The sequence below is a fragment of the Silurus aristotelis genome, assembly GCF_946808225.1.
Source record: "Silurus aristotelis genome assembly, chromosome: 15".
In the NCBI taxonomy this organism is placed as follows: Eukaryota; Metazoa; Chordata; class Actinopteri; order Siluriformes; family Siluridae; genus Silurus; species Silurus aristotelis.
In genome coordinates, this window is record NC_139588.1 from 13,055,924 (window position 1) to 13,080,703 (window position 24,780).

Consider the following 24,780-nt stretch of genomic DNA (forward strand, 5'->3'; position numbering starts at 1 on the left):
AGAGGATTCTACCTGCTCAACAGTCCTGAGTCTTCTTTGTCATATTTTTCCTTTTCATGATGCACCAAAGGTTTTCCAGCCATCAGAGATACAGGCTTTTGAACTGGGTGCTGATGATAAGTCAAATGGTACCTCTCCTCTTTAGTATGGATGACTATGTGCAAAAAATTTTTTATTAGATTTGACCACAGAACAGTTTTCCATGTTGCTTTAGTCCATTTTAAATGAGTTTTTGCCCAAAGAAGACAGCAACATTTCTGGAAAATGTTCACATATGGCTTCTTTTTTGAAAGACAGTAACCTGCAATTGTGGATGGCATGGCCAACAGTCAGTGATTTTCATTACAGAAGTATGTCTATTATTATTGCAGTGCTGCCTGAGGGCCCACAGATTACAGGCATCCAATGTTGATTATTGCGCTTGTCCCTGGCAAATAAAGATTTTATTTTTTCAAAGTCTTCACAATTCTATTCTATAACATTATTCTTAAGCTGTTCCACAATTTGTAGATGCGTTTTTCTTACATATTGGTGAACTATTTATTTCTATGAGACTTTGCCCTTTAAATGTTCCTTCAGCTGTTCCTTTTTGTAATGCTTACTTTTCCAGCCATTTGTTGCCCCTGTTCCAAATTTTTTCTTTAAAATGGTACATTTCCTCAGTTTACATATTTGATGTTTTCTATGCTCTATTGTGAATAAAATATCAGTTTATGACACTTACAAATGATCTGTTTGTTTTTCATATTTTACACATCGTACAAACTTTCTTTGGCACCTTGATGATAAAAGAACATAACAAATATGACACAGTAATACACTGATGTTGCAGATAAAGTTGAATGAAGCATCTCAGTGTTGATGTCTGATACTGCTTTGGAAACACAAAGCTTTACTCATAAAACAGTTCTCGATTTGAATAGATGCAAATGTGTACATCAGTAAACAGAAAGTGGCAAACACAGATTTGCATATCATGCATGCTGCTGGCAGGTGCTATGCTTGTCTGTTGATTAATGTAATGATTAGCATTCTACAGTTACATATCACCACAGTAGCAAGGAAAACAAAACCATATAAGAGCATAAGATACACAGCCACATTACCTTCATGCAAAGGTTGCAGGGAACATGTAACATTAAATAATACATGGCAACATTAAACAGCAACCCAGCAGCATTTATCAAATACACACGATTGCAAATATGCTGAAAATATAATTTTGATTTTAATTTACTGTGCACACAATGCTATTAACAATAATTATTTTTTTTTTCGCTGTAATTAGTGATAGCGAGCTAATATAGACAATATTGGCTTTGAACTAGTACATCAATATAAAAAAAAGACTAGAAATCTTATCTAGACATTTATACCACTACCTGGAAAATATTTCTATATAATACAAGGTGTTATCAAAAAAGTTTAAAGTCTAGTTTTGTAACATGCCAACAGATGGCCTTGTTGGATATGATGGAACAAGCATATTCCAAAGATGACAATAGCAGGACTGATTGGACTGATTGTCAAAGGGTGGTTTAGAGAGCATTAGGCATTTTTAGTCCAGACCGTAACCATATTTAGACTCTGTGATGTACTGGAGAAGCTTTCTGACTCTGCCATCTTCAGTACTAGATCCTGCTGAAAAATTAATGCAACCCCGGACAAAAATAAATGTAGTAAAACTGCATAAGGTTGTCAAAACTATGCCATGACGAATTTGCTGCTAACCTGTCAAATTGAATGGTTTAAAGTGTTTCATTTCTGAATTCTTCTAAAAACAACTCTATAAATGAATAGAGGGTATTATATTATTCACAGTCAAATTAGCTTATTAGCATACACATGCTTTAGTACTTGCCCAATAGGTTCAGATTATTCAGTTAGGATGTGTGACTGCAGAAAAGCTACTTGAGCTACTTTTATATAACTGGTTTAAAAGGCTATATTGGTTAACAAAGGACCTTGTGGCAGGCAGAATTGTTTTAACTGTTGTCACTAGGACAGAGTGACTCCCTCTCATGTTCAAATATTGATATTCAACACATTGGTTATCCATAGACTTGTGAATGAGAAACCACAGCTTTGTAAAAATGTATAGTGAGATTAGCACCCATTGGGATTTAGCCAAAACAGCAAAGATGTCCTTCAAAAACCTTTTCTGTTAATGTGTTGATTTTGTATGAAAATGGGCCCTTGCATATATTTTCAACTACTATCATAACTATCAGCTGTATTGTAGTAATTTAATCATTTTCTCAGCAGCTTTTAGAAAGTGAAAGGTGACCTTGTTATTTTAAGGCTATAACAGACTGTCGGCGTCAGGAGAGAAGCATTAGCACCTTCGGTAGGAGGGATAATTATGAACAAGGCATGCAGAACACTGACACTCTTGGAACAATGCCTGCAGAGGGATGGGGGATCAATACCTTTTTACTGACTGAATTGTGAAGGAACACTGGAGGAAAGAAATTATATCTGGTATTTTTCTTGGATAGAGAGCTACTGGTTAGGAATTTATGAACATAAGCCATAGACAGCAGCAAAAAAAATATATTTTGCAGATTGATTTCATGTTTAATGCTGTTTATTTCACATCAGTAAGAGTTTTTCTGACAACCAAATGTTGCCATTTTACTAAAAGCTAAAACAATTTTCATTCTGACCTGCCTGTACAAGATCTACACTAAGTATGAGGTCTTAATGTACATTTAATAAACTAAATGGGCTCTTCCTTTTTGGGAACCTGCCTAGAAAAACAGCTGCTTGTAACAGCAGGATGTTGCTGTCAATGTGTGTATGGGTCTTCTTTTTTATCCTGCGTAATAGTGTACGACTTGCTTGTGTTCTTTTCCGATGTTGAGTCATCATTTAGCCTGCTCTGACACATACTTTCATGTCACACAGCTCTATCCATGCTGCCATGACGAACAGACTCACTGTAGTTCTTAGCATTGATGACAGTTCATCCACAACGCCTTGAGATGTATAATGAATTAATTAAGGATTTTAATTTTAAAATGTGGACAGCAATTTATGCAATTACATTTCAAATCTGTGAAATACAAACACATTGATGGTACTGGTAAGTGTATTTAAAATGTTCAGCCAGCTTTAGCTCTTTGTTTTAAAATTCTAAACTAAAACAACTGAAAGCTATTGCAACAGAAGGAGGTTTCTGAATTGCCTGGCAACATGCTTCACATGCCTACATCTTCTGTTTGCTTGCATGTTGGTGGTCTAAACTGTCGTGTGTTAAAATTTTTTGAACTGCATAGAATGTGCGGAGAGCAGGAATTCACAGACAGGCTTTATTTTATGCATTTTAATGCATTTAACAGCTATTCAACATGCTACATGCTTTATGAATACATAGATTGTTTGAGTAATGAGCAATAATGCTGGGTGTTCAAAATTCATTAATACATAAGTATAAGAATTATATGTCAAGTGTCACACATCAGACCTAACTGTTGAATTAATTATGAATCTGAAATTTTTAATGAATCACTGATCCTTTCTAATTGTCTAAGGAATATAATTTTATGGGGCATGGGTCCTGGTCACATGGGTATTTCCTTTCACATTGAAATTCATAAAACCTACTGAGATTGAAACTGCACAGTGGAATGGCTCAGTTTTTCTGTTTCCCAGGGCTGTAAAGTCTTTAGTTTCTCAGCATGTTTCACAAGCACCTTGTTTAATTTAAACAAGCAAAGAAAGAAATTGATTTATTGCCCATAATAAAATGGGCAATGGGCAAAACAGTGTTTTTTAAACCTGTTTGGATAATTTCAGTTTTTTAAAGAGTTGGAAAATTAATGTCATTTTATTTTTTTCCACTAGTAAATCTGTGCTTCCTATGTAATGATTAAGGTTGATGTAAGCGTTGTGTTTTGTCCATCTCTGCATCCCCTGCTTGTTCTGCTTCTCAGCTCCATTTCTGCCTTCACTATTAAGTGTGTCAGAGATGTAGGTCACTTGTCTTTTTTTCTGTCTTCAGCCAATTCAATTTTGGTACAATGATAAAACAGTATCAAATTTAAACGCCGCTCAAGTGCTTTGAGGCAAGAAGGAGACACAGGAGTCTGCCATACTTAAAATACCGGCTCCCTCGGGTCAATGTTCCTCGAGAGAGAGAGAGGTAGATCAAGAAAAAAAAAAGAACAGGAAGTACAAATAGGTTGCTGATAGATTAGAACAGTGGAGAAGGAAAGTTTGCTGACTGTATGTTAAATTTTGAAAATTATTGATGGCATCATGCCATGTTATGTTACATGAAAGTGGTAGCAATTTCCTTTTCCTGGATTTATACTCTCATACTTATTTATACTCTATAATTTATAATCTCATAAGAAGACCAGTAAAAAGAAAGGCCAGCTATAATAAACAAAAAATTTATATTTAAAATTAATTTGGTTAAACTGAACATATGTCTACATTATTGAATAGATCATCATTATAACAACATATATTGAGTATGTGCTAAAACTTTCTAAAACCCTCTACATTGCTATGCTTCATCTCAAAAGTTTAATTATGGTGCATCATGAACATTGGGTTGATAAAACTGTAAACCTTTGGGGATTTTATTCAGCTTTTTATCTATTATTGTTCAAAGGAGTAAGCTCTCTGTGTTGAAAGTGATTTTCATATACGACTTTGATTTGATTTTTATTGTAGCAGTGAACTGAACAGTCTGTGAAATTACTTTCTAGTCCCTTGTTATTGTCCTAGTTTCCAAAGACCCCTGGATATGAATATCATTAAAAAGGAAACCTGGATAGTTTATTTGATGGCACACGCTGCATGCTCCTTTCATCTAAAAGTACAGTTGGAATTTTGTACCCTTTGGTTAATTATACTGGCATACTGTTCATTTGTACTTGATAAATGTGTGATGTACACAAGCATTCTATCTTCTGCTTTCACAAATATTTAATCCCATTTTATAAATGGTCTCAGAAAGATCTGTTGAAATGTGGTTTAATCACTCAGTCCTGCTTAATCCTATCTCCATTTTTGTGGGAGGTTAATGAGCTTCAATTTTCATGTACTATTGTCAAGTTTAACCTCTGCAAGTGAATTTGAATACAAATGTCTGCTAACTACTACGAATGCAAATCCTATTGCATGCATCATCACAATTGTGGTCTACAGATGGACCAGAAAAATTAAGTATGCATTCATATTATGTAGATCATTCAGAGAGGCCCTGACCTAAGGGAAAAGATTACTTATCTCTGTTGGCAAGGGATTAAAAAAGTGATGTCTCTCCTAGGCATCAAGGCTAAACTGGAAGATTGGTCTACAAAATGAAGTACCTGTCCCCAAGGAAGAGCCAGGCAGAGCAAATGACTGATAAGGACACGCTCTCCCTGAGAAGAAAGACCACTTCTAGAAGCTTCTCACCTCTGGGGAATTTCTGGCATGGATGTATGATCTCAAGGCCTCATATTTGTGCTGAGCTTATTGTTAGCTTTATAAAAGCAAGATTCATCTGTAGACATCTATCATTTGGAGAGGTATGCCATGGAACAAGCTCCATACACTCTTTGAGTGATGATCTTATGTAATTGCACCATCAGTCGTCTGCATCACAAGACTGTTGTCCAATCCTCCTATCTTTTGCTCCTGTCTGCAATGGGAGACATTGCCACGAAACTCTTATATGTCACAGGAAATACACAGAACTTGACACAAAATACACAAAATTGCTATTGAACTGCAACCATGGCATGACTGCTCTTTTTATAAGAACTACAGTGGAGAACCTGAGATTAGTTGCTTGATTTTACAACAAAGCAATATATATATATATATACAGTGAGGAAAATAAGTATTTGAACACCCTGCTATTTTGCAAGTTTTCCCACTTAGAAATCATGGAGGGGTCTGAAATTGTCATCGTAGGTGCATGTCCACTGTGAGAGACATCTAAATCTAATCTAAAAAAGAAAATCCAGAAATCACAATATATGATTTTTAAACTATTTATTTGTATGATACAGCTGCAAATAAGTATTTGAACACCTGTCTATTAGCTAAAATTCTGACCCTCAAAGACCTGTTAGTCTGCCTTTAAAATGTCCACCTCCACTACATTTATTATCCTAAATTAGATGCACCTGTTTGAGGTCGTTAGCTGCATAAAGACACCTGTCCACCCCATACAATCAGTAAGAATCCAACTACTAACATGGCCAAGACCAAAGAGCTGTCCAAAGACACTAGAGACAAAATTGTACACCTCCACAAGGCTGGAAAGGGCTACGGGGAAATTAACAAGCAGCTTGGTTAAAAAAGGTCCACTGTTGCAGCAATCATTAGAAAATGGAAGAAGCTAAACATGACTGTCAATCTCTCTCGGACTGGGGCTCCATGCAAGATCTCACCTCGTGGGGTCTCAATGATCCTAAGGAAGGTGAGTAATCAGCCCAGAACTACACGGGAGGAGCTGGTCAATGACCTGAAAAGAGCTAGGAAAACCGTTTCCAAGGTTACTGTTGGTAATACACTAAGACGTCATGGTTTGAAATCATGCATGGCACAGAAGGTTCTTCTGCTTAAACCAGCACATGTCCAGGCACGTCTTAAGTTTGCCAATGACCATTTGGATGATCCAGAGGAGTCATGGGAGAAAGTCATGTGGTCAGATGAGACCAAAATAGAACTTTTGGGTCCTAATTCCACTAAACGTGTTTGGAGGAAGAAGAATGATGAGTACCATCCCAAGAACACCATCCCTACTGTGAAGCATGGGGGTGGTAGCATCATGCTTTGGGGGTGTATTTCTGCACATGGGACAGGGCGACTGCACTGTTTTAAGGAGAGGATGACCGGGGCCATGTATTGCGAGATTTTGGGGAACAACCTCCTTCCATCAGTTGGAGCATTGAAGATGGGTCGAGGCTGGGTCTTCCAACATGACAATGACCCGAAGCACACAGCCAGGATAACCAAGGAGTGGCTCTGTAAGAAGCATATCAAGGTTCTGGCGTGGCCTAGCCAGTCTCCAGACCTAAACCCAATAGAGAATCTTTAGAGGGAGCTCAAACTTCGTGTTTCTCAGCGACAGGCCAGAAACCTGACTGATCTAGAGAAGATCTGTGTGGAGGAGTGGGCCCAAATCCCTCCTGCAGTGTGTGCAAACCTGGTGAAAAACTACAGGAAACGTTTAACCTCTGTAATTGCAAACAAAGGCTACTGTACCAAATATCAACATTCACTTTCTCAGGTGTTCAAATACTTATTTGCAGCTGTATCATACAAATAAATAGTTTAAAAATCATATATTGTGATTTCTGGATTTTTTTTTTAGATCACGTCTCTCACAGCGGGCATGCACCTACGATGACAATTTCAGACCCCTTCATGATTTCTAAGTGGGAGAACTTGCAAAATAGCAGGGTGTTCAAATACTTATTTTCCTCACTGTATATATATATATAATACTGATCATCTTCAGTAAGTGCTGGACGCAACGTGATCATGTTCACCCTTTGGCTTTTGACGTAGCTTGTGACTCTTAGGAAAGAAAATCTGAGTGCATGCCTTCAATAACGTTCTGAACTGCATGAAGTCTACTGCATCAGTGTCCCAGATTTGTGTGATATACCCATTGATTTACTGATGTAACAGATGGAAGATGTCACCTCATCCAGAGAGAATAAGACTTCACCGATTGTAAATAGTTATTGTGTAAACAAACATTTGCACTGTTCATAAGCTAACTTAGCTTGATGCCTTCTTTGGGTTTATTCTTGTTTATATTGTGTATGTAAATATATCTGGAAATTGTTTTTCTTTATGTTTTTAAGGAAAAGCAATATGAGTATAAAGTCATCTCTATTTCTCGGTTTCTCTCTCTCTCTCTCCCTCTCTCTCTCTCTCTCTCTCTCTCTCTCTCTCTCTCTCTCTCTCTCTCTCTCTCTCTTTCTCTCTCTCTCTCTCTCTCAAAACATGTTATGGGGAGAGGGCAAGTGTACATGATACCCTGTTTGACAAGGTTTATTTTGGACCTCTAAAGGGTGAGGATCAGGGCCATATGTCCTTTCTAGCCTAATATAGACTTTGATACATGGACACGTCTGCTTTCTTTCTGTCTCAGACCAAACCCATCCTCACTCCAAGACTCTCGTCAACTACATTTGTTACTTCTGTTATATAACAAGTCGGGGTTCCAGTAAAGTCTGGTTTGTGCTTCACTAGAAACACTTCAACTGGAAGAAACAAACTTTTTTAAAACATAGAACATTGGTGGTCTTTTAGAACAGTAGACATTTCTGTGCCATTTGCACCATTTGCGGACATTAAATAAGCAATTCATGTAGTTAAAAGTGGGTTTTTACAAGTTAAATGCATGCTTAGTTAGGAGGCAAGGAGGTTCTGGGATCCTATCCAGTGTGTATTCTCAACTCATGCACAACGTTTCCAAGATAGGGGATTCACTATAACGCTCATCAGCAGATACTGAAAATTAGTAAATGAGACATTTTGATGTGTCATCATTTGCAGATGATGATATGGAATAAGACTGTCATGCTAAAGTTAGGGCAACTACTTTAAATATGTGGTTAGTCAAGTTAAAAGCTGCTACAAATGTACGGTATGCCCAACAGATGCATATAAACATGTAACTTAAAGGGTTAAAAAATATTAAGTAACACATTTTGAAAATGAAATATGTAGTATAATTCTACTCAATATTTTTAAATTTTTTTTACAAACGACAAATTTTTAGGGATTAAAATGTGCTAAATTTTTACAAATGCACTTTAACAGCCCAAAGTCTTGAATCGGACAACAGCCACGTCAAACGAACCACCAATAACTCTCTCCATACATATGTTTATCCTTGAGGCCATGTGCATGTATAGCATCTGTTTGTAATGAGAACGGTACTATGAATAGACATAGACTTTGACATTGATAAAGCAGTTCATGACCATTTAACTACTACTATAATAGTGAAGACTGCTCTTGCTCCTGCTGACTCAGTCTTGCTATTGAGTGTATCCTCCCTGGTGGGCAATGATAGATAGTGGTGATAATGAATCTAAATTGATTTGCAGTTAGGTGGAGCACTGCTGGAATGTACAAAGCTTATGGTTCAATTTTGGGCCAGACATAAGCATTTATTTACTTTACTTGCTAAATAGCTTGGAAAGCATAAAGATGATCCATGGCAGCTGGTATAGATGGACCAGCAGGGCTAACAGGGTTAAACAACTCTTCCAACTTCCTTGCAACCACCCCACCCCCTTCTTTGTATGTTTAATATTCAAAAGAAACACACTTTGTACTCATTGGATACTACAATCAGATGCAAAAACTGTATGATACAGCAGTTTTTTCGGTGCTGCAGTTAGCCTCACATTATATGCCATTGACTTTTCACATTTGTTTTATTTAGTGACACTCAGCAGTGACATCAATTTCATAAAGAGCTGAAAGTAAATGTGAAAGAACTTCTCAGTGCCACTGAGAATTAATTGCTGAAACATAAAGCCAAAATGCTAATGTATTTGTTGTTGATTTCATCTGGAGTCTGATCTGTACAGCAAGTCAGCACTAATGATTATAGATGCACAAACCAGCCGTAACGAGGTTGTTGGTTTAAATGCAGTACATGTCTACACTAATGAGGGGCAGCATGTGATCCACAAAGTGAGTGATTAGTGCCTGAGGGGTACAGGCCTCACTGTGCTGCTCTTTCCTGAGGCTTCGTAGCTTTCGCTTCACACAGTGTGGCATCTCTTTATACACACACATCAAAGAGCAGCTTTTATATTGGAGCTGGAAATGCTAACCTTTGACTCAAAGCATCTCACACTGCAAACAGGGAGTGTTAAATTGATTCCAGGAAAGAAAGAAAGCTACATATTTTTAAATGAAGCTCTTAAATGAATTCTACTTTTGCAATGTAATCTCTAACACCTATCAGCAGCATATATCTCATTGCCACAATTAAGAATATAAACACATTTTTTTGTTTCTGAGAAAATAATGTGAAATTCCACAAGCATTTTTATTTATTTTTTTAAGTTTTGTTAATTGTTAGTTACACCGTAACGTAAATTTGTTACATTCAAACATCAACACAGATATAAATAAAATAAAGGATACTGATTATCTGCCTGTTTCTTATAATGCCTTGGATATCGCACTCAGACATGCAGTAACATCTCATGGGGCGTTTTGAATTAGCGAGATGTCGTGCTTAATATAAAACTACTGACTGATGAAGTCGTGACAGTACCTTAAAAGCTTCTGCTCAAATGTTTATTGTTGCCCTAACAGCTTACATTAGAACTTCTGTTAACTCAAATCAATCACATCAATAGTCTTATTTTATTTCATGTACATACTGTGTCTAAGTGGAAGACTTGCACATATGTCATATGGTGCTAGGAGAAAATCTCCTCTCTCTTTCTCTTTTCTCTCCTTCTTCCTCTTTTAAGACCACAGGCCACATATAGTGATGGCAAGCAGCTTGGCCAATACTGAGCTCAAGAACTGTGACAGGTTAATCATTAACATTATGCTTTAATTACTGAACTCAGAGTGCTTGTTAATACACAGCTGGATTGTATGTCTAAGTTTTAAAAAGTAAATATTGTGTTACTAGGATGCTGAAATGTGGCTTGAGTTATAGCAGTGAGTTTTCTGCCCTAATACTACGTTTATTTTAGCTTTTTTTCAGTCTAATGTTCTAATAGATGTAAGATCTTTTTGTCCATGCAAGAGTCACAGTGTGAGAATACACACTACAAGAGTGTGGGATTACACACTAAGCAGCCATGTCAGTGAACCATATGTTCTGTCCTGTGCAGCATTACTCACACATTTTCAGTGAGAGATCTGTTATGTAATGGAGATTATGTTTATGTAAACATTTTCTGCACCTTCTGATGATTTATTAACTTAAAAACAACTTGGGGAACTTGTGGTGTGTCAGCAACTATTTTGCTAAATATAACTTGTTTATTTTATAAGTAAAAATGCAATTTCAAAAGCTAGCTTTGGGTATTACTGTACACCTTGCAGCTCCAGGGTCATGATTTAATCCAGAGCATGAGTTACTGTCATTGTGATTGGTTTTCTCTGGGTTTTCTGGTTTCCTCTTGTTTACACAAAAAATAGCTAGTAGGTGGTTTGGATAAGTATGAATGAGTTAGATGTAAGGGTGTGAGTGTTCATAGCAAGTGTGCATTCCTTCTTCATGCCTTGGGTTTTCATGTAAGGCTCTGGATCTACTGTCCTCCAAACCAGGATAAAACGCTTTCTAATGAGGAACGAATGAATGAAAAGTATGCATTTCCACTCAGCTCTCAACCCACAGTTTACTTGGTCCATGAACCATGAAAATGCCATGTTCTTTTCAAGACTCACAACAGGATTCAATCACCCATGAAACAACTGGAGCTTAGCAAATGATTTAACTTTCTCAGCGTGAATGTTTAAAATACTTTCAGGACTCTATACTATGAGAAAATGCAGACATAGTACATAAATGTACGACTAGTGTGGACAAATGTGAACATTTGTCTAATGTGTAAGTAGGCCTGCTTAATGTTCTTAGTGGGATAAATATGTACACTTTTACAGCTGCAAGATGTGAAATATAATTAGAAGCAGGTTACTTTGTATCTACTTTTATTACTATTTCATTGCTTCTTGTCATCGAACTCCTCAAACTTTATCATCACCGCTTATTCATAGCTGCCACATTTATCAAGGTGACCAAAAATCATAGGGTTACAACTGACAACCAGCTTGGCATAACAGACCACATCACTGATTTTGCAGGTTTGCTCTTAGCTCTCTCTTGGCTTAGCTTCCAGTTTGGATGTTAAACTACCACAATTGAAATAAAACTTTGCTGATAACTATTGGCTTCTAATAATCAGGTTTTGTTATTTCTTGTGGCTGACATTTTTGTCAAACTGTAATTTTACCATACATTTATCTAGTGTTCCCGTGTCACATTCCTTGAAAACCATTTTATTATGTAACACTATAACAATATTCTTCAAAGCTTAACTGATTGCACCATGACCAACGTTTGTCACATAAATCCAGTGTGTTTAGCTGATAGAGTTTCTCAACACTTGGTGTAACTTCTGCAGTGGTTGAATTGCTGTTTATTTCTGTAATGGCTAGTTGCCTAGATTACACATTGGGCCACTTGTAATTTACTTTGGATAAAAGCATCAACCAAATACATAATTGTAAATTTAAACCACACAGAAAACTAATTAAAGTCTCCAATATATTTCTTCCTCTGTCTCTCACTGTCCCCCATTAGTGTTTTAGAGGTATTTACTGTATAGTGTGGTGTGATCTACCATTTGGAGTCACATTGGAATTTAGAAATTGGCTTTAGTAGTGCCTTGTTTGGCCAGAACTCCAGCTATATTATCTTAAGATAACATCCTGCCATTGCAAACTAATGCATTTTTTTTTTTTACTTCTCCTGGTTCTCTGAATTTCCACTCATTAGTGTTATGCTATGCTTGAGGTCCCCTGGTGGTCTAGTGGTTAAGATGCAGCGCTCCCACCGCTGCGACCCGGGTTCGATTCCCGGTCAGGGAACCATCCCCAGCCACTCTTAGTGCCGGTCCCAAGCCCGGATAAATTGGGGAGGGTTGCGTTAGGAAGGGCATCCAGCGTAAAAACATGTGCCAAATCAAACGTGCGGAGGAGCCGCTGTGGCGACCCCTAACGGGAGAAGCCGAAAAGAAGGTTTAGTGTTATGCTATGCTTATTTCCGGTCAACTCTTGTCCCCAGTATGCGCCATGTTAAATATTTTCTTAAGAAAATAAAAATTTTCTGTGTCATTTAAATTTTATTTCTTTTTAATTTTCAGGAAACAGACCTTCTGGACATTGCTTATATCAAGGATGCTAGAACTGGGAAATTTTCCAGGATACCTAAGGTAAGATGATGTTTTAATCTTGTGTGGTTGAAATTTCAGTTTCTCAGACTTTTACATCTCTACAAACACTAACTTTACTGCTTTCCTGATGAAAATGCCTTATGATGAAAGTCAACAGACCTCTATGCTCAGTAGTAAAACAAATATTCTTGTAATTTTTTTTTAGACAGGAACATTTTGAGAAAAACCCATAACTGTTGTAACTGCCAGGAAATTTTTACTACCTCCAAAAATTCATTCGCAACTCTCACCTTCTAGTGAGCCATGATAAAGTTCAACATTGTGATTTACACAGAGAGATCCTTCTTTGGACAGATGAATCCTAATAAAATAAACAAGCTGCACTCTTGGTATGTGGTGTGAGTTTTGTTGAAGCAAACAAAGTTAGAGTTAGCATAAATTATTAACACTAACATTTGTTACTGGACCAAATGCTCTTTTTCCTGTTATATGAGGTTACGTCAGCTTTAATCATACTTTTTTGGAAGCCAAGGAGATCAGATAGAGGAACCTAAACTTGAATAGTATATTATCTACTCTGAAACGATTTCTGAATATATAACATTTAAATGTGGAAGTATTATAATAGAGAGCAGAGGCTTGGGATCAGCTGTGCTTTTCATGTTGAAGGCTATTAAGAGAAGATGAAACCAGACACTTGCAGAACAAGCAGCAATAATGTCCCAGTCAAGTACAGTTTTCAAAAAGAGGGCTGGCAAAAAAGCACATTATTTGCCATGGCATGGTTTTATTATTTTGGATATGCAAAAGCTGTGCGGCTTTTCTTATGCTGCACACCTGTTCTCTGAAGCAATATAAGAAATCAGACTTCTGCTGAGCACCGACTGAACACAGCAGGCAGAATGTTTAAAGGCATGCTTGCTCCAAAGGCCAGAGAGACAGACATGCCAAATGACTAACAGTATCCATAAACAAGACTTAATCCCTTTATTAAAACCAGAGAGTCGCAACTAAACATCGTTTTAGCTTTAAATATAATGTCACAGATACGCTTCAAACTTCATTAAAAGTAATCTAATCAACAGAAAATATAAGACCAATGCAAACAGAATGCATAACAAATTAATAATATGTATATAAGCTCAACAAGATATTTAAATAAAATTGTCACTTACTCATGTTGTATATTTATTTACAATGAGTGGCTTTGTTTTCAAACAAAAATCATTGCATGTCAATCCTGAAACTACAGATTTAACCTCTTGTAGAAGCTGTTATTCTTACTTTTCTTGTTTGTGACTGCATTAGAATACTACTGGACTTTGTAAAAGCCAGTGGTTGTATTAGTTCAAATTAGTACCCATGCAAGTAACGACTACAGGAGCAGCACGACAGTATCAATGTTCAGCACGACGGTATCATAGAAAACAATTACAATAATCAAGAAATAAATCTAAATCTCTATACTCTAAAATAGGTCAAAGGTAAATTTTGTGAACCTCCAGTTGGCGACAGAGCAAAGCACAGAATTACAATTTTATGAAAATGTATGAACATCTAAGAAACAAACAATTATACATAATATATACTGTCTGGTCTCATGCAATCAATATAAATCAAATATGCAATCAAAGAAATACATTTGTGCTGCTGAAATTCATAGATGCCATACAGAAGAAATTAAACTCATATCAACGTATTTTCAATCATTGTAATACAAAAACCGTAGTTTATTTCAAGAAATACTGAAACTGTCTGACTAAACATTTGGACGCAATAAAGAAAGATAAATAGATAGATAGATAGATAGATAGATAGATAGATAGATAGATAGATAGATAGATAGATAGATAGATAGATAGATAGATAGATAGATAGATAGATAGATAGATAGATAGATAGATAGATAGATAGATAGATAGATAGATAGATAGATAGATAGATAGATAGATATTTACTCCTACTGACTTTCATTCCCCTTCTCTCCAGCATGTACCTCCACCTCTCAAGGCTCTTCTCAACCTGCTCCCTACTCTCACCACAAATCACAATATCATCCGCAGACATCATAGTCCACGGAGACTCCTGTCTGACCTCGTCTGTCAACCTGTCCATCACCACTGCAAATTGGAAAGGGCTCAGAGCCGATCCTTGCTACAGTTTAACCTCTACCTGAAACTAGTCTGTCGTTCCTACCCTCACATACTTCTCTGACATACCAGACTTCCTCACCTGTTCCACAATTCCTCTCTTGGTACCCTGTCGTACACTTTCTCTAAATCCACAAGCACACAATGTAACTCCTGCTGACCTTCTCTAGATTTCTCCATCAACATTCTCAAATCAAATAATGTGTCTGTGGTGCTCTTCCTCAGCATAAAACAATACTGTTGCTCACAGATAGTCACCTCTTCTCTCAGCCTGGCTTCCACTACTCTTTCCCATAACTTCATGGTGTGACTGATCAACTTAATTCCCTTGTAGTTACTGCAGGTCTGCACAACTCCCTTATTCTCAAAGATCGGTACCAGCACACTCCTTCTCCATTCCTCAGGCATCCACTCACCTTCCAAAATCTTGTTAAACAACTTGGTTAAAAACTCCACTGCCATCTCTCCTAAACATCTCCATGCTTCTACCGGTATGTCATCTGGTCCAACCGATTTTCCACTCTTCATCCTCTTAATCGCTGCTCTCACTTCCTCCTTACTAATCCTATCCACTTCCTGCTTCACCAACTCCACATCATCCAACCTTCTCTCTCTCTCTTATTTTCCTCATTTATCATCTGCCCAAAATACTCCCTCCATCTTCTTAACACACTCTCCTCACCAGTCAACACATTTCCATCTCCATCCTTTATTGCTATAACTTGTAGCACATCCTTCCCAACTCGGTCCCTCTGCCTGGCCAATCGGTACAAATCCTTTTCACCTTCTTATAGCAACAGACCCTTTTTATTTTTTACATAATACCCTGCTTGGACATTTTAAACTTTTGCATTTAAAATTTTTTTTTGAACCAGTGCATTGTTCTAAAAGGATATTCAGAGACTTAGGGAATTAGGGAAATTGCAAAAGAACACAAGTCCCTTCTGTCCTTAATCTTGTCCATTTTTGCCATATCATTTAGCATATGTCCTTCCACTCCTATTTTATGGTAATTAGATGTATCCCTTATGAGAGTGCTGCATACCCTTTAAATTAATTATCCTAGTACGTGTCAGGTGTGCAAAACAATCATGAAATAACCATCTGGATCTGCATATTTGTTTGTGTGTGTATCTGGTTGTTGAATTTCAGGGTTTTTTTTGTTTGTTTTTTTGAGTCATTGATCATATTAGCATGTCTTTGCATTATCTTGTGCTTGTATTTACTGTCACAATGTTCATTAAATCTGCTGCAATTTTGGTAATAATATTGGATTTGCATTAAGGCAAATTCCTGCATTTTTCCCCATAATTAGTTTTTACTGTGCCACTGTCTCCTAAAATGTTCACAGTTCCAGCTACTTCTTAAATTTACAGACAGACCACAGTTTTTTGTTCTCGTTAACCCCATTCGTTCTACCCATTGTAAAAAGGTAAAGAAAATTACCAGTTAAATGCAGCCGGCAAGGCTCCGTGTAACAAGGAATTAGATACCAAATTACATTTAGTATGGTACATACAGGCATGTGATTTAACATGAAAAAAGCCAGATCAACCAAAATACCTGCAATATAATGCTCTTAAATATAAAGTAGGATACTGTTATTACATTTGGAGTGCAGAATGATGGTGCTTAACAAGATACGATGAAGATAATCCAGATACGGATGTTCAAGACTCTTTTTATGATTTGCAAACACTGTAATACTGTAATTTCCGGACTATTAAGCGCACCCATATATAAGCCGCTGAATTTGACAAATATTTTTATTTTGAACATAAATAAGCCGAACACCTGTCGTCTACACTGAAACTAATTAACTTTACACAGGCTTTAACGAAAGACAGTGTCTGTTACACGGTGTAACGGGTGAAATATGTTGTGGCTCCTTTAAGAGCAGAGCGGCATTTTGAGAATAGGCTGCTGCCGCATTTTTCCGGTATCACTGCATGTGTGCAAGACCGAGGAATATGTCCTTATTATTTTCTGATGCTCATTTCTAAGTTTCTTTGACTAACCTGTAACGCTGTTGCTAAGAAAAATAAAAAAAGCACGAGTTTTGGAAACCTGTCTGTGCTTATATGATTTCTGTTGCAACTGGAGTTAGCGAGCTCTCCCATGACCTCGATACAACGTGTTACAACGGCTTGTATCTAAACAGTAGCCTACCAAGAAAGTCATTGTTCACTGTCTTCCTCCTTCCGTGGAAGTTTTTTCTCCCGATGCCGTGCAGCTCAGAACACAGGTGAGGTGCATTTTTTCGTTTCCGTTCGGAAATTTAATTGGTCTAATGTTATGTCTCTCAGTTTTTTGGCTTGAAGTTTGTGAAACCGGGAAAAACCCAGGAAAAATCCATAAATTAGCCGCTTCGTTGTTTAAGCCACGGGGTTCAAAACGTGGGAAAAAACGCGGGCTTGTAGTCCGAAAAACACGGTATATAAAAGTAAAAATAATAATCACATTTTAGTAAACACCTTGTAAATAAAAAATTTGAAAAACGGGTTCATTTATGACCACTATGACCATAGGTTGGTGCGCGCCTGACATCACACTTCTATGCGAATCTAATAGACATAAGCATGCTCCAGCATGACAATGTGTCTGTGCACAAAATTGTGTTCTTTACGATTTGCCAAGGTTGTTTTAGAGGAAATTAAATGGTCTGCACAGAGCCTTGACCTCAACCCCACTGAACACTTAAAGCACTGTATGCACCCTAGGACTCTTCACCCAACATCTGTGCTTGACCTGCTGTAGTGGCTAAGTGAACAGATCCCCACACTCCAAAATCTATGGAAAAGAGTGTAGGTTATTATACTAGTAAAAATTATTCTACATCTGAAATGTGATGCTAACCCTAACCACAACACTAACCTTCGGCCATATAACCTCTTCTAATAATAATAATCTCTTCTTTTAGCTGCTCCCATCAGGGGTCACCACAGCTGATCATCTGTTTCCATACCACTCTGTCCTCTACATCTGCCCTATTTCAAAGCAACTACCTGCATGTCTTCCCTCACCACATCCATAAACCTCCTTCTTGGCCTTCCTCTTTTCCTCCTTCCTGGTGGTTTCACCCTCAGAATACAGTACTTCTATAGATATACCCCATGTCCCTCCTCTGCACATGTCCAAACCATCTCAATCGGGCCTCTCTCACTTTGTCCCGAAAAAGTCTTACATGCGTGGTCCCTCTATTAAGCACATTTTTAATCCTGTCCATTCTCGTTACTCCCATTAAAAATCTCAGCATCTTCAACTCTGCAACCTCCAGCTCCTCCTCCTGTCTTTTACTCAATGTCACTGTTTCTAAACCATACAACATCGCAGGTCTCACCACAGTCCTATAAACTTTCACTTAACTCTTGCAGATACCCTACTATCAAAAATCACTCCTGTCACTCTTCTCCACCCACTTCACCCTGCCTGCACTCTTTTCTTCACTTCTCTAACACACTCTCCATTACTTTGCACTGTTTTTTCCTTCTTTAGTGTACAACTTCTCATACAACTCCTCTAACCCTACCCCTAACCCTTGTATGCCTTTTCATCCATCACCTCTTTACCACCATCTTTTGACTTCTTCCCTGAATCTCACCCTACAGGCTTCCTCCCTCAGTTCCAACCATCTTGTTATTTTTTCATTCTTCACTCTCCTCCTCTTCTTCTTTACCTCCAATGCCATTCTTCAGTCCACCATCCGATGCTGTTTAGTTACACTTTACAGTCTCCAATCTCCTTCAGGTTGCATCTCCTACATAGAACATAATCCACCTGTGTGCACCTTCCTCCTCTCTTCTACGTCACCCTATGCTCCTCCTTCTTCTTAAAATAAGTATTCACCACTGCCATTTCCATCCTTCTAGCAAAATCATCTGCCCTTTCACATTGCTCTCCTTAAGGCCATACCTACCCATCACCTCCTCATCACCTCTGTTCCCTTCACCTACATGCCCATTAAAGTCTGCCCCAATCACTATTATTTCATTCTGAGGTACAACATCTACCACTTCATCCAACTTCATCTACAACCCACTTGTGAAGCATAGACACTGATGACATTTATCATCACCCTTTCAAGTCCAGCTTCACTTTACTCTTACTGTACTCTTCCTTCAGCATAACACCCACACAATTTCTCTTTCTATCCACATCATGATAGAACAGTTTGAACCAACCTTCAATGTTCCTGGCCTTACTTCCTTTCCACTTGGTCTCCTGAACACACAACATATCTACCTCTCTCCTCTTCATCATATCAGCTACCTCTCTTTTTTTTCCAGTCATAGTGGTAACATTTAAAGTGCCAACCCGAACCTCCACTCTTCTCCACTTCTCCTTTCCTTGCTGTCTCTGTAGGTGTCTTCCTCCACTCTTTCTCCTCCTTCAGCCAACAGTAGCCCAATTTCCACCAGTACCCCGTTGGCTAACAATACCTGTGGCGGTCAGTGGTAACCCGGGACTCGACTGATCCGGTATACAATTCTGGTTAGTGATCCACATATTTGATTTGGCACGTTTTTCGCTGAATGCCCTTCCTAATGCAACCCTGCTCATGTATTCGGGCTTGGGACCCTAGTGGCTGGGTTGATAATAACAATAATAATAATAATAATAATAATAATAATAATAATAATAATAATAATAATAATAATATCAATAACAAAACAGCAAAGAAATAATTGAGAGATGTAAATTATCACCAGATGGGTAGCAATGGTTAAACCTTATTTAAAACATTCTATTCTAAAGCCATATGACATATAATTCAGTCTGATATAAAGAGTTTTGTAAAAAGGGAGAAAATAATTACTGACTTCAAAAGAGGTGTTAATCATGTTCTTAATTGCAATGCTGAATTAAACCTTGCATGGAAGTTGTTAGAGCAATGTGATCACAAGCATGCTTGTGTGGATATCTGATCTCATTTTCTTCGAGCAGTCAATCAGTTTAATTGCACCTTATCTGTGTCAGACTGAGCATCCAGGCTCACTCTAATGTCTTATCAAGGCAGAAAACCAGTGGCAGTAGATATAGCAGGACACCAGAGAGGGCTTCTAACCATGCTCTTCACCGGGCTTATCTGGATGCAAATCTTTCCTCACATTCCACACAATACAGTAGACCCTTGTTCAGGTGCTGTCTGTTTGTCATAGATTGTGTAACCTTAGAGAGGGTATATGCTGCTTCTAAAATGAAAGTTAGTAGAAGTTTGGATTACATGTGTTCTCTGGTGCTTTGGCTTTCATCTCTGTTTCGGAATTCTTGTACTTAATTTCTGCAGCATTGAGATGTGATCAGGGGAGGTTTCTGTCATCTTTCTAGACCAGTAGAGTAGATTATGTGTTCTGTGGCTGACTTGTTCAACAATTATGGTAGATATGGCGGTGAGTAATGTGTGAAAGCAAAGTTAACCAAAGTGAAAACACAGTAACATAAGACATTTAAATTATACAGTAACATGTAAAACATTTAAATTAGAACCCTAGAAACTCATTTTTGCATTTCATTATAAAATCAAAAATCCCAGATGCTTAAAAGTACAGTACAAAATCACATCTTAATTGAAAGCACTAATTGCCCAGTTGTTTAGTATAGACAACATTACTTTGATATTTTCCCTACTTTTATGGTGGGATACATTTTTCAGCCAATCAACCAGAAAAGAAAATCACATGCTCTAGTGCTTTTAATGTAAATAGCATTAATTCTATAGATATAGAATTATGTCTGACTGGCATCTTCACTGTCACTTGCCAAATTTCTACATGATTTAACTTGTATCTTGACTTGTAACATTAATGTAGTTACATGTTTAGGAAATTTCTACATGATCTAATGTCTGTGTTACATTAATGCAGCTGCATGATCACTCTTTGCTGCAAACATTCAATTAGATTCGATTAGATTCAGCTTTATTGTCATTTTGCAAGGTGCATGTACAGAGCCAATGAAATGCTGTTAGCATCTAACCAAAAGTGCATAAGTGGCCAATGTACAGTAAATAGCAGTATGTTAAATAAGGGTATGGGTTCGATATGTACAGGGGTGAGTGAATAATGTAAAAAACAATATATTTATGCAAAAATTGATAACATGCTCAAATGACATGATATAGATATGTACATGTATGAGTGTATGTATTTTACAGTATAAAATAGAATAAATATGGGTGGAATATACAATAGTGCAATGATAGCATTAGTCATGGATAGTACAAAAATGCATAGTGGATAAAGCAGTGCAGTATAGACAAAAAAGTGACAATGCAGTAGTATATTTGTGTCAATAAATGATCAGCTATTTGGTGATGTAACAGCCAGAGGGAAAAAGTTACTCTTTAGTCTGTTTGTGCGTGCTCTGAGGCACCTGTAACATCTGCCCAATGGGAGTAGGGTGAATAGTCCATGATTGGGGTGACAGGTACCTTTGATAATTCCCCTCGCCATTTGCTAACAGCATTTCTGGTGAATATCCTTTCAGGTGGGTAACCTCTGAAGGGTGAAGCAGTGTAGTTGCTGTACCACACTGAGATGAAGTATGTGAGGATGCTCTCAATGGTACAGCGGTAAAAGTTTTCCAGTATCCTGTTGCACAGATGGGACTTTTTTAGTCTCCACAGGAAATACAGGTGCTGTTGTGCCTTTCTGGTCAGGAGAGAAGAGTACAGCGACCAGGTGAGATCCTCAAAAATGTACTCCGTTCTTCGCACACTCAACAGCAGCTCCACTTATGTAAATGGGAAGATGTGTGTGATTGCCAGCTCGTCAAAATCCACAATGACCTCCTTTGTCTTGGCATTCTAACATGTACTGCACCATGTTTTTCTCACTATGTTTTAATAGTGTATATTCATAAAATATAAAAAAAAAAAAAATAATAAATACTGGTCAGATTGGCTTTGCTATATGATTTCAAGGTGTGTAAATGCATGTGTACATTGTACCCTATAATGGACTAGTCAAGTCAAGTCAAGTCAAGTTTATTTGTATAGCGCTTTTCACAACAGACATTGTCTCAAAGCAGCTTTACAGAAAACAACAGTGAAGGTGAATGGTGTGCGTTTGTCCCTGATGAGCAAGCCGTGGCGACAGTGTCAAGGAAAAACTCCCTTAGATGATATGAGGAAGAAACCTTGAGAGGAACCAGACTCAAAGGGGAACCCATCCTCATATGGGTGACATCAAAAGTTTGGTCATAAATCTTTCAACAATACAGAACAATTTGTGATCATCATAGATCCAGCATCAGCTTCTCCATGCCAGGGCCTTTAAACACTCGGCATCTACTTCTCCATGATCATCCATAGGTCCATAATCTTCACGAGGCGGGACGTGACTGGAGCTGGCCAAACCTCAGGATGCCTCGGGATGGGGAGAGAAAGAGAAGCAGTGGAGAGGAATTAGCGTAGCTGCTGTTCATGATATTAAATAAGCATTCTGTCTCCTAGTCAGTGTTGTACACATAGTGTCCACATGTTTCTGGTCAATAAAAAAGCAATTAGTGAAGGTGACTGAATAAAAGAATAGATAGATTAATACAAATCCAGTCAAATTTATAACCTGGCATTATTGTAACAGCAGGGTAATACTTCCTTCTTCAAAATGTGTGAAATTGACTAATGTTTCTAGGTAACCAAAACATGGTACTAAGTGCTGGATTCTTCACTGTGTTGTGTTTTTTATAATTGATGATCAACTCCTGATACATGTTAAAAGTGTCTTAAAACATGTGAACAGTTGCTACTGGGTATTTATATGCTAAGTGCTTTAAATTATTTGATTAAGTGATTTTTTTGTATTCTTGCAAAGCATTTTATTTTCTTCATGCATTAATTTCATTTATTTAATTCATATGATCATATTTAGCATCAGATATCATAAACTGTAAGCAACAAGTAAGAAGAACTGATTTGCCCCTGCTGAAAATGATGATTTTTTTTCTGGATCCAGCATGACACATCAAATGATGGTGCTTTACACTCAACCCACCCGAAGCATTTTCTCTTGAAATTGCCTGTAGCTTACGGCTTATTAGAGCCAGTCCACCTCGACTATTAATTCATTTATTTTCAGCACACCATATTTCACAGGGAGAGAGTTAACTGTGAGATGGTCGAACTGCTGTATTGGTGTAATTAAGGCAGAAGCATGACCTTTCACCTTTTTCCATTCTTCTATCAAGCTCACTGAAGCAGAGCAGCTAGCCATTGCCTTAATTCAATTCCAGTCATAAATCTCACAGGGGAAAAAGGAAGAATAGGCACTGAGAGAAATGGCCACAATTCTGACTGAATCAAACATCAGCCTGGACCTCTTTCTACTGAGCTGCACTCACCATTTTGATAGACTAGTCGTTTTTAATGACAGGTGTGAAATCACAGCAGAGAAATAAAAAACAGCACAATAGTGCAGTTTGAAACATCCTGGGTTCAATCCATAAATCAGTTAATCATTAGTGGTGCTTTTACATGTTCTCCTAGTATTCATTTGTCTTTCATCTGGGTTCTTCACTTTCCCCTTACTTTCCAAAAATATGCAGGTATGCAGATTGTTAATTGCCCCTAGGTATAAATATGCCCTTTAATGGACAAGAAGGCCTACTCATACCTTGTGACCACTGTTACTAGAACCAAATCTAAATGAACACTGACAAATTATAATGATTAGTGAATATTCTTATTTATGATATTTGGAGAAAGCTTAAAACTTTTATTAAGTTTAATAAAAAAAAAATATTTTTAATAAAAACTACATAATTATGGATAAATATTTCTTTTTTAATGTAGATGTAACAAAGTAGAATATAGGTAGAAAAACAATAGCTGCAAATGTAAATGATGTTCTGTGGGGACCAGGGACAATCCACCATTGTTTAACACTTGGATATGGTCTTACATCTGTGTAGTTATAAAGAAGTATGACTCCCTGTGAGAGCTGGAGCATTTGCAGCATTTTGCAATGTTATCTGTGTTCAGGACTTTTTTCCCATATAAGTCCAATTGTTGGTTTCATAGGAAATAAGCTGATTTAGAATGTGAACACACGTCACACTATGGACTAGAGCACATGTTTCTGACCTTTCTGCTGCTATATGAAAAAAAAAAGATAGATTGTGCCTCACAGTACAAATTGTGTGTAGTCATATCTCTAAACAAACTTAAAATTCTTGGAACGTACATTGCTGCTAAATTGAGGGAAGGCAACAAGCTCAGCAGAGCTGAGCTTTACATAGATTTGAATATAGGATGGGGGGAATAACATCCGTCACCTCTCTACATTTAATTTATCTTGCTCTCTAAATCCTTCAGTACTCTATGTACATCCAAATCTGAAAGCTAGGCAGTTGTTTATGGGCCAGTAATAGAGTTCAATAAATGTGCAGACCAGGGTTTGAAAAGCTACTTTGCAATACTTGTCAAGCTACAAGCGACTTGTAAGCTAAGCTAGAGCCAAACTTCTTTTTCACTAAATTATTAGGCTGCACAAGAATCTATCAAAACACCCAGCTAACTATACTGAAACCACACTGTTTTTTTGACAAACTGAGGTGAAACAAAATTGCTGTCATTGTGAAGAGAATCTATGGAAACCTATAGACTGAATTTTGCTTTTCTTTTTCTAAAATCTTTGGTGGAAAGAAGCGGATATCATTAATTATCTGTACAAACTATCTATAATACAAAATGACATTATATAAATTTTAGTTTAGTTTTAGTTTCATCT

At 37.4% G+C, this 24,780-nt stretch overlaps 1 protein-coding gene across 16 annotated transcripts in view; it reads left to right on the plus strand.

The window, feature by feature from the left end:
- plcb1l (phospholipase C beta 1-like) overlaps window positions 1–24,780 on the plus strand; it is a 102,594-nt gene that overhangs the window by 23,480 nt on the left and 54,334 nt on the right. For all 16 annotated transcript variants that reach the window (XR_014536863.1, XR_014536864.1, XR_014536865.1 and 13 more), the window contains exon 3: window positions 12,873–12,941. Coding sequence is in view for 11 of the 16 variants with exons in the window: in XM_083562094.1 (XP_083418220.1) it covers window positions 12,873–12,941 (69 nt within the window). In the remaining 5 variants the exon portion in view is untranslated. The remainder of the gene's footprint in view (window positions 1–12,872; window positions 12,942–24,780) is intronic.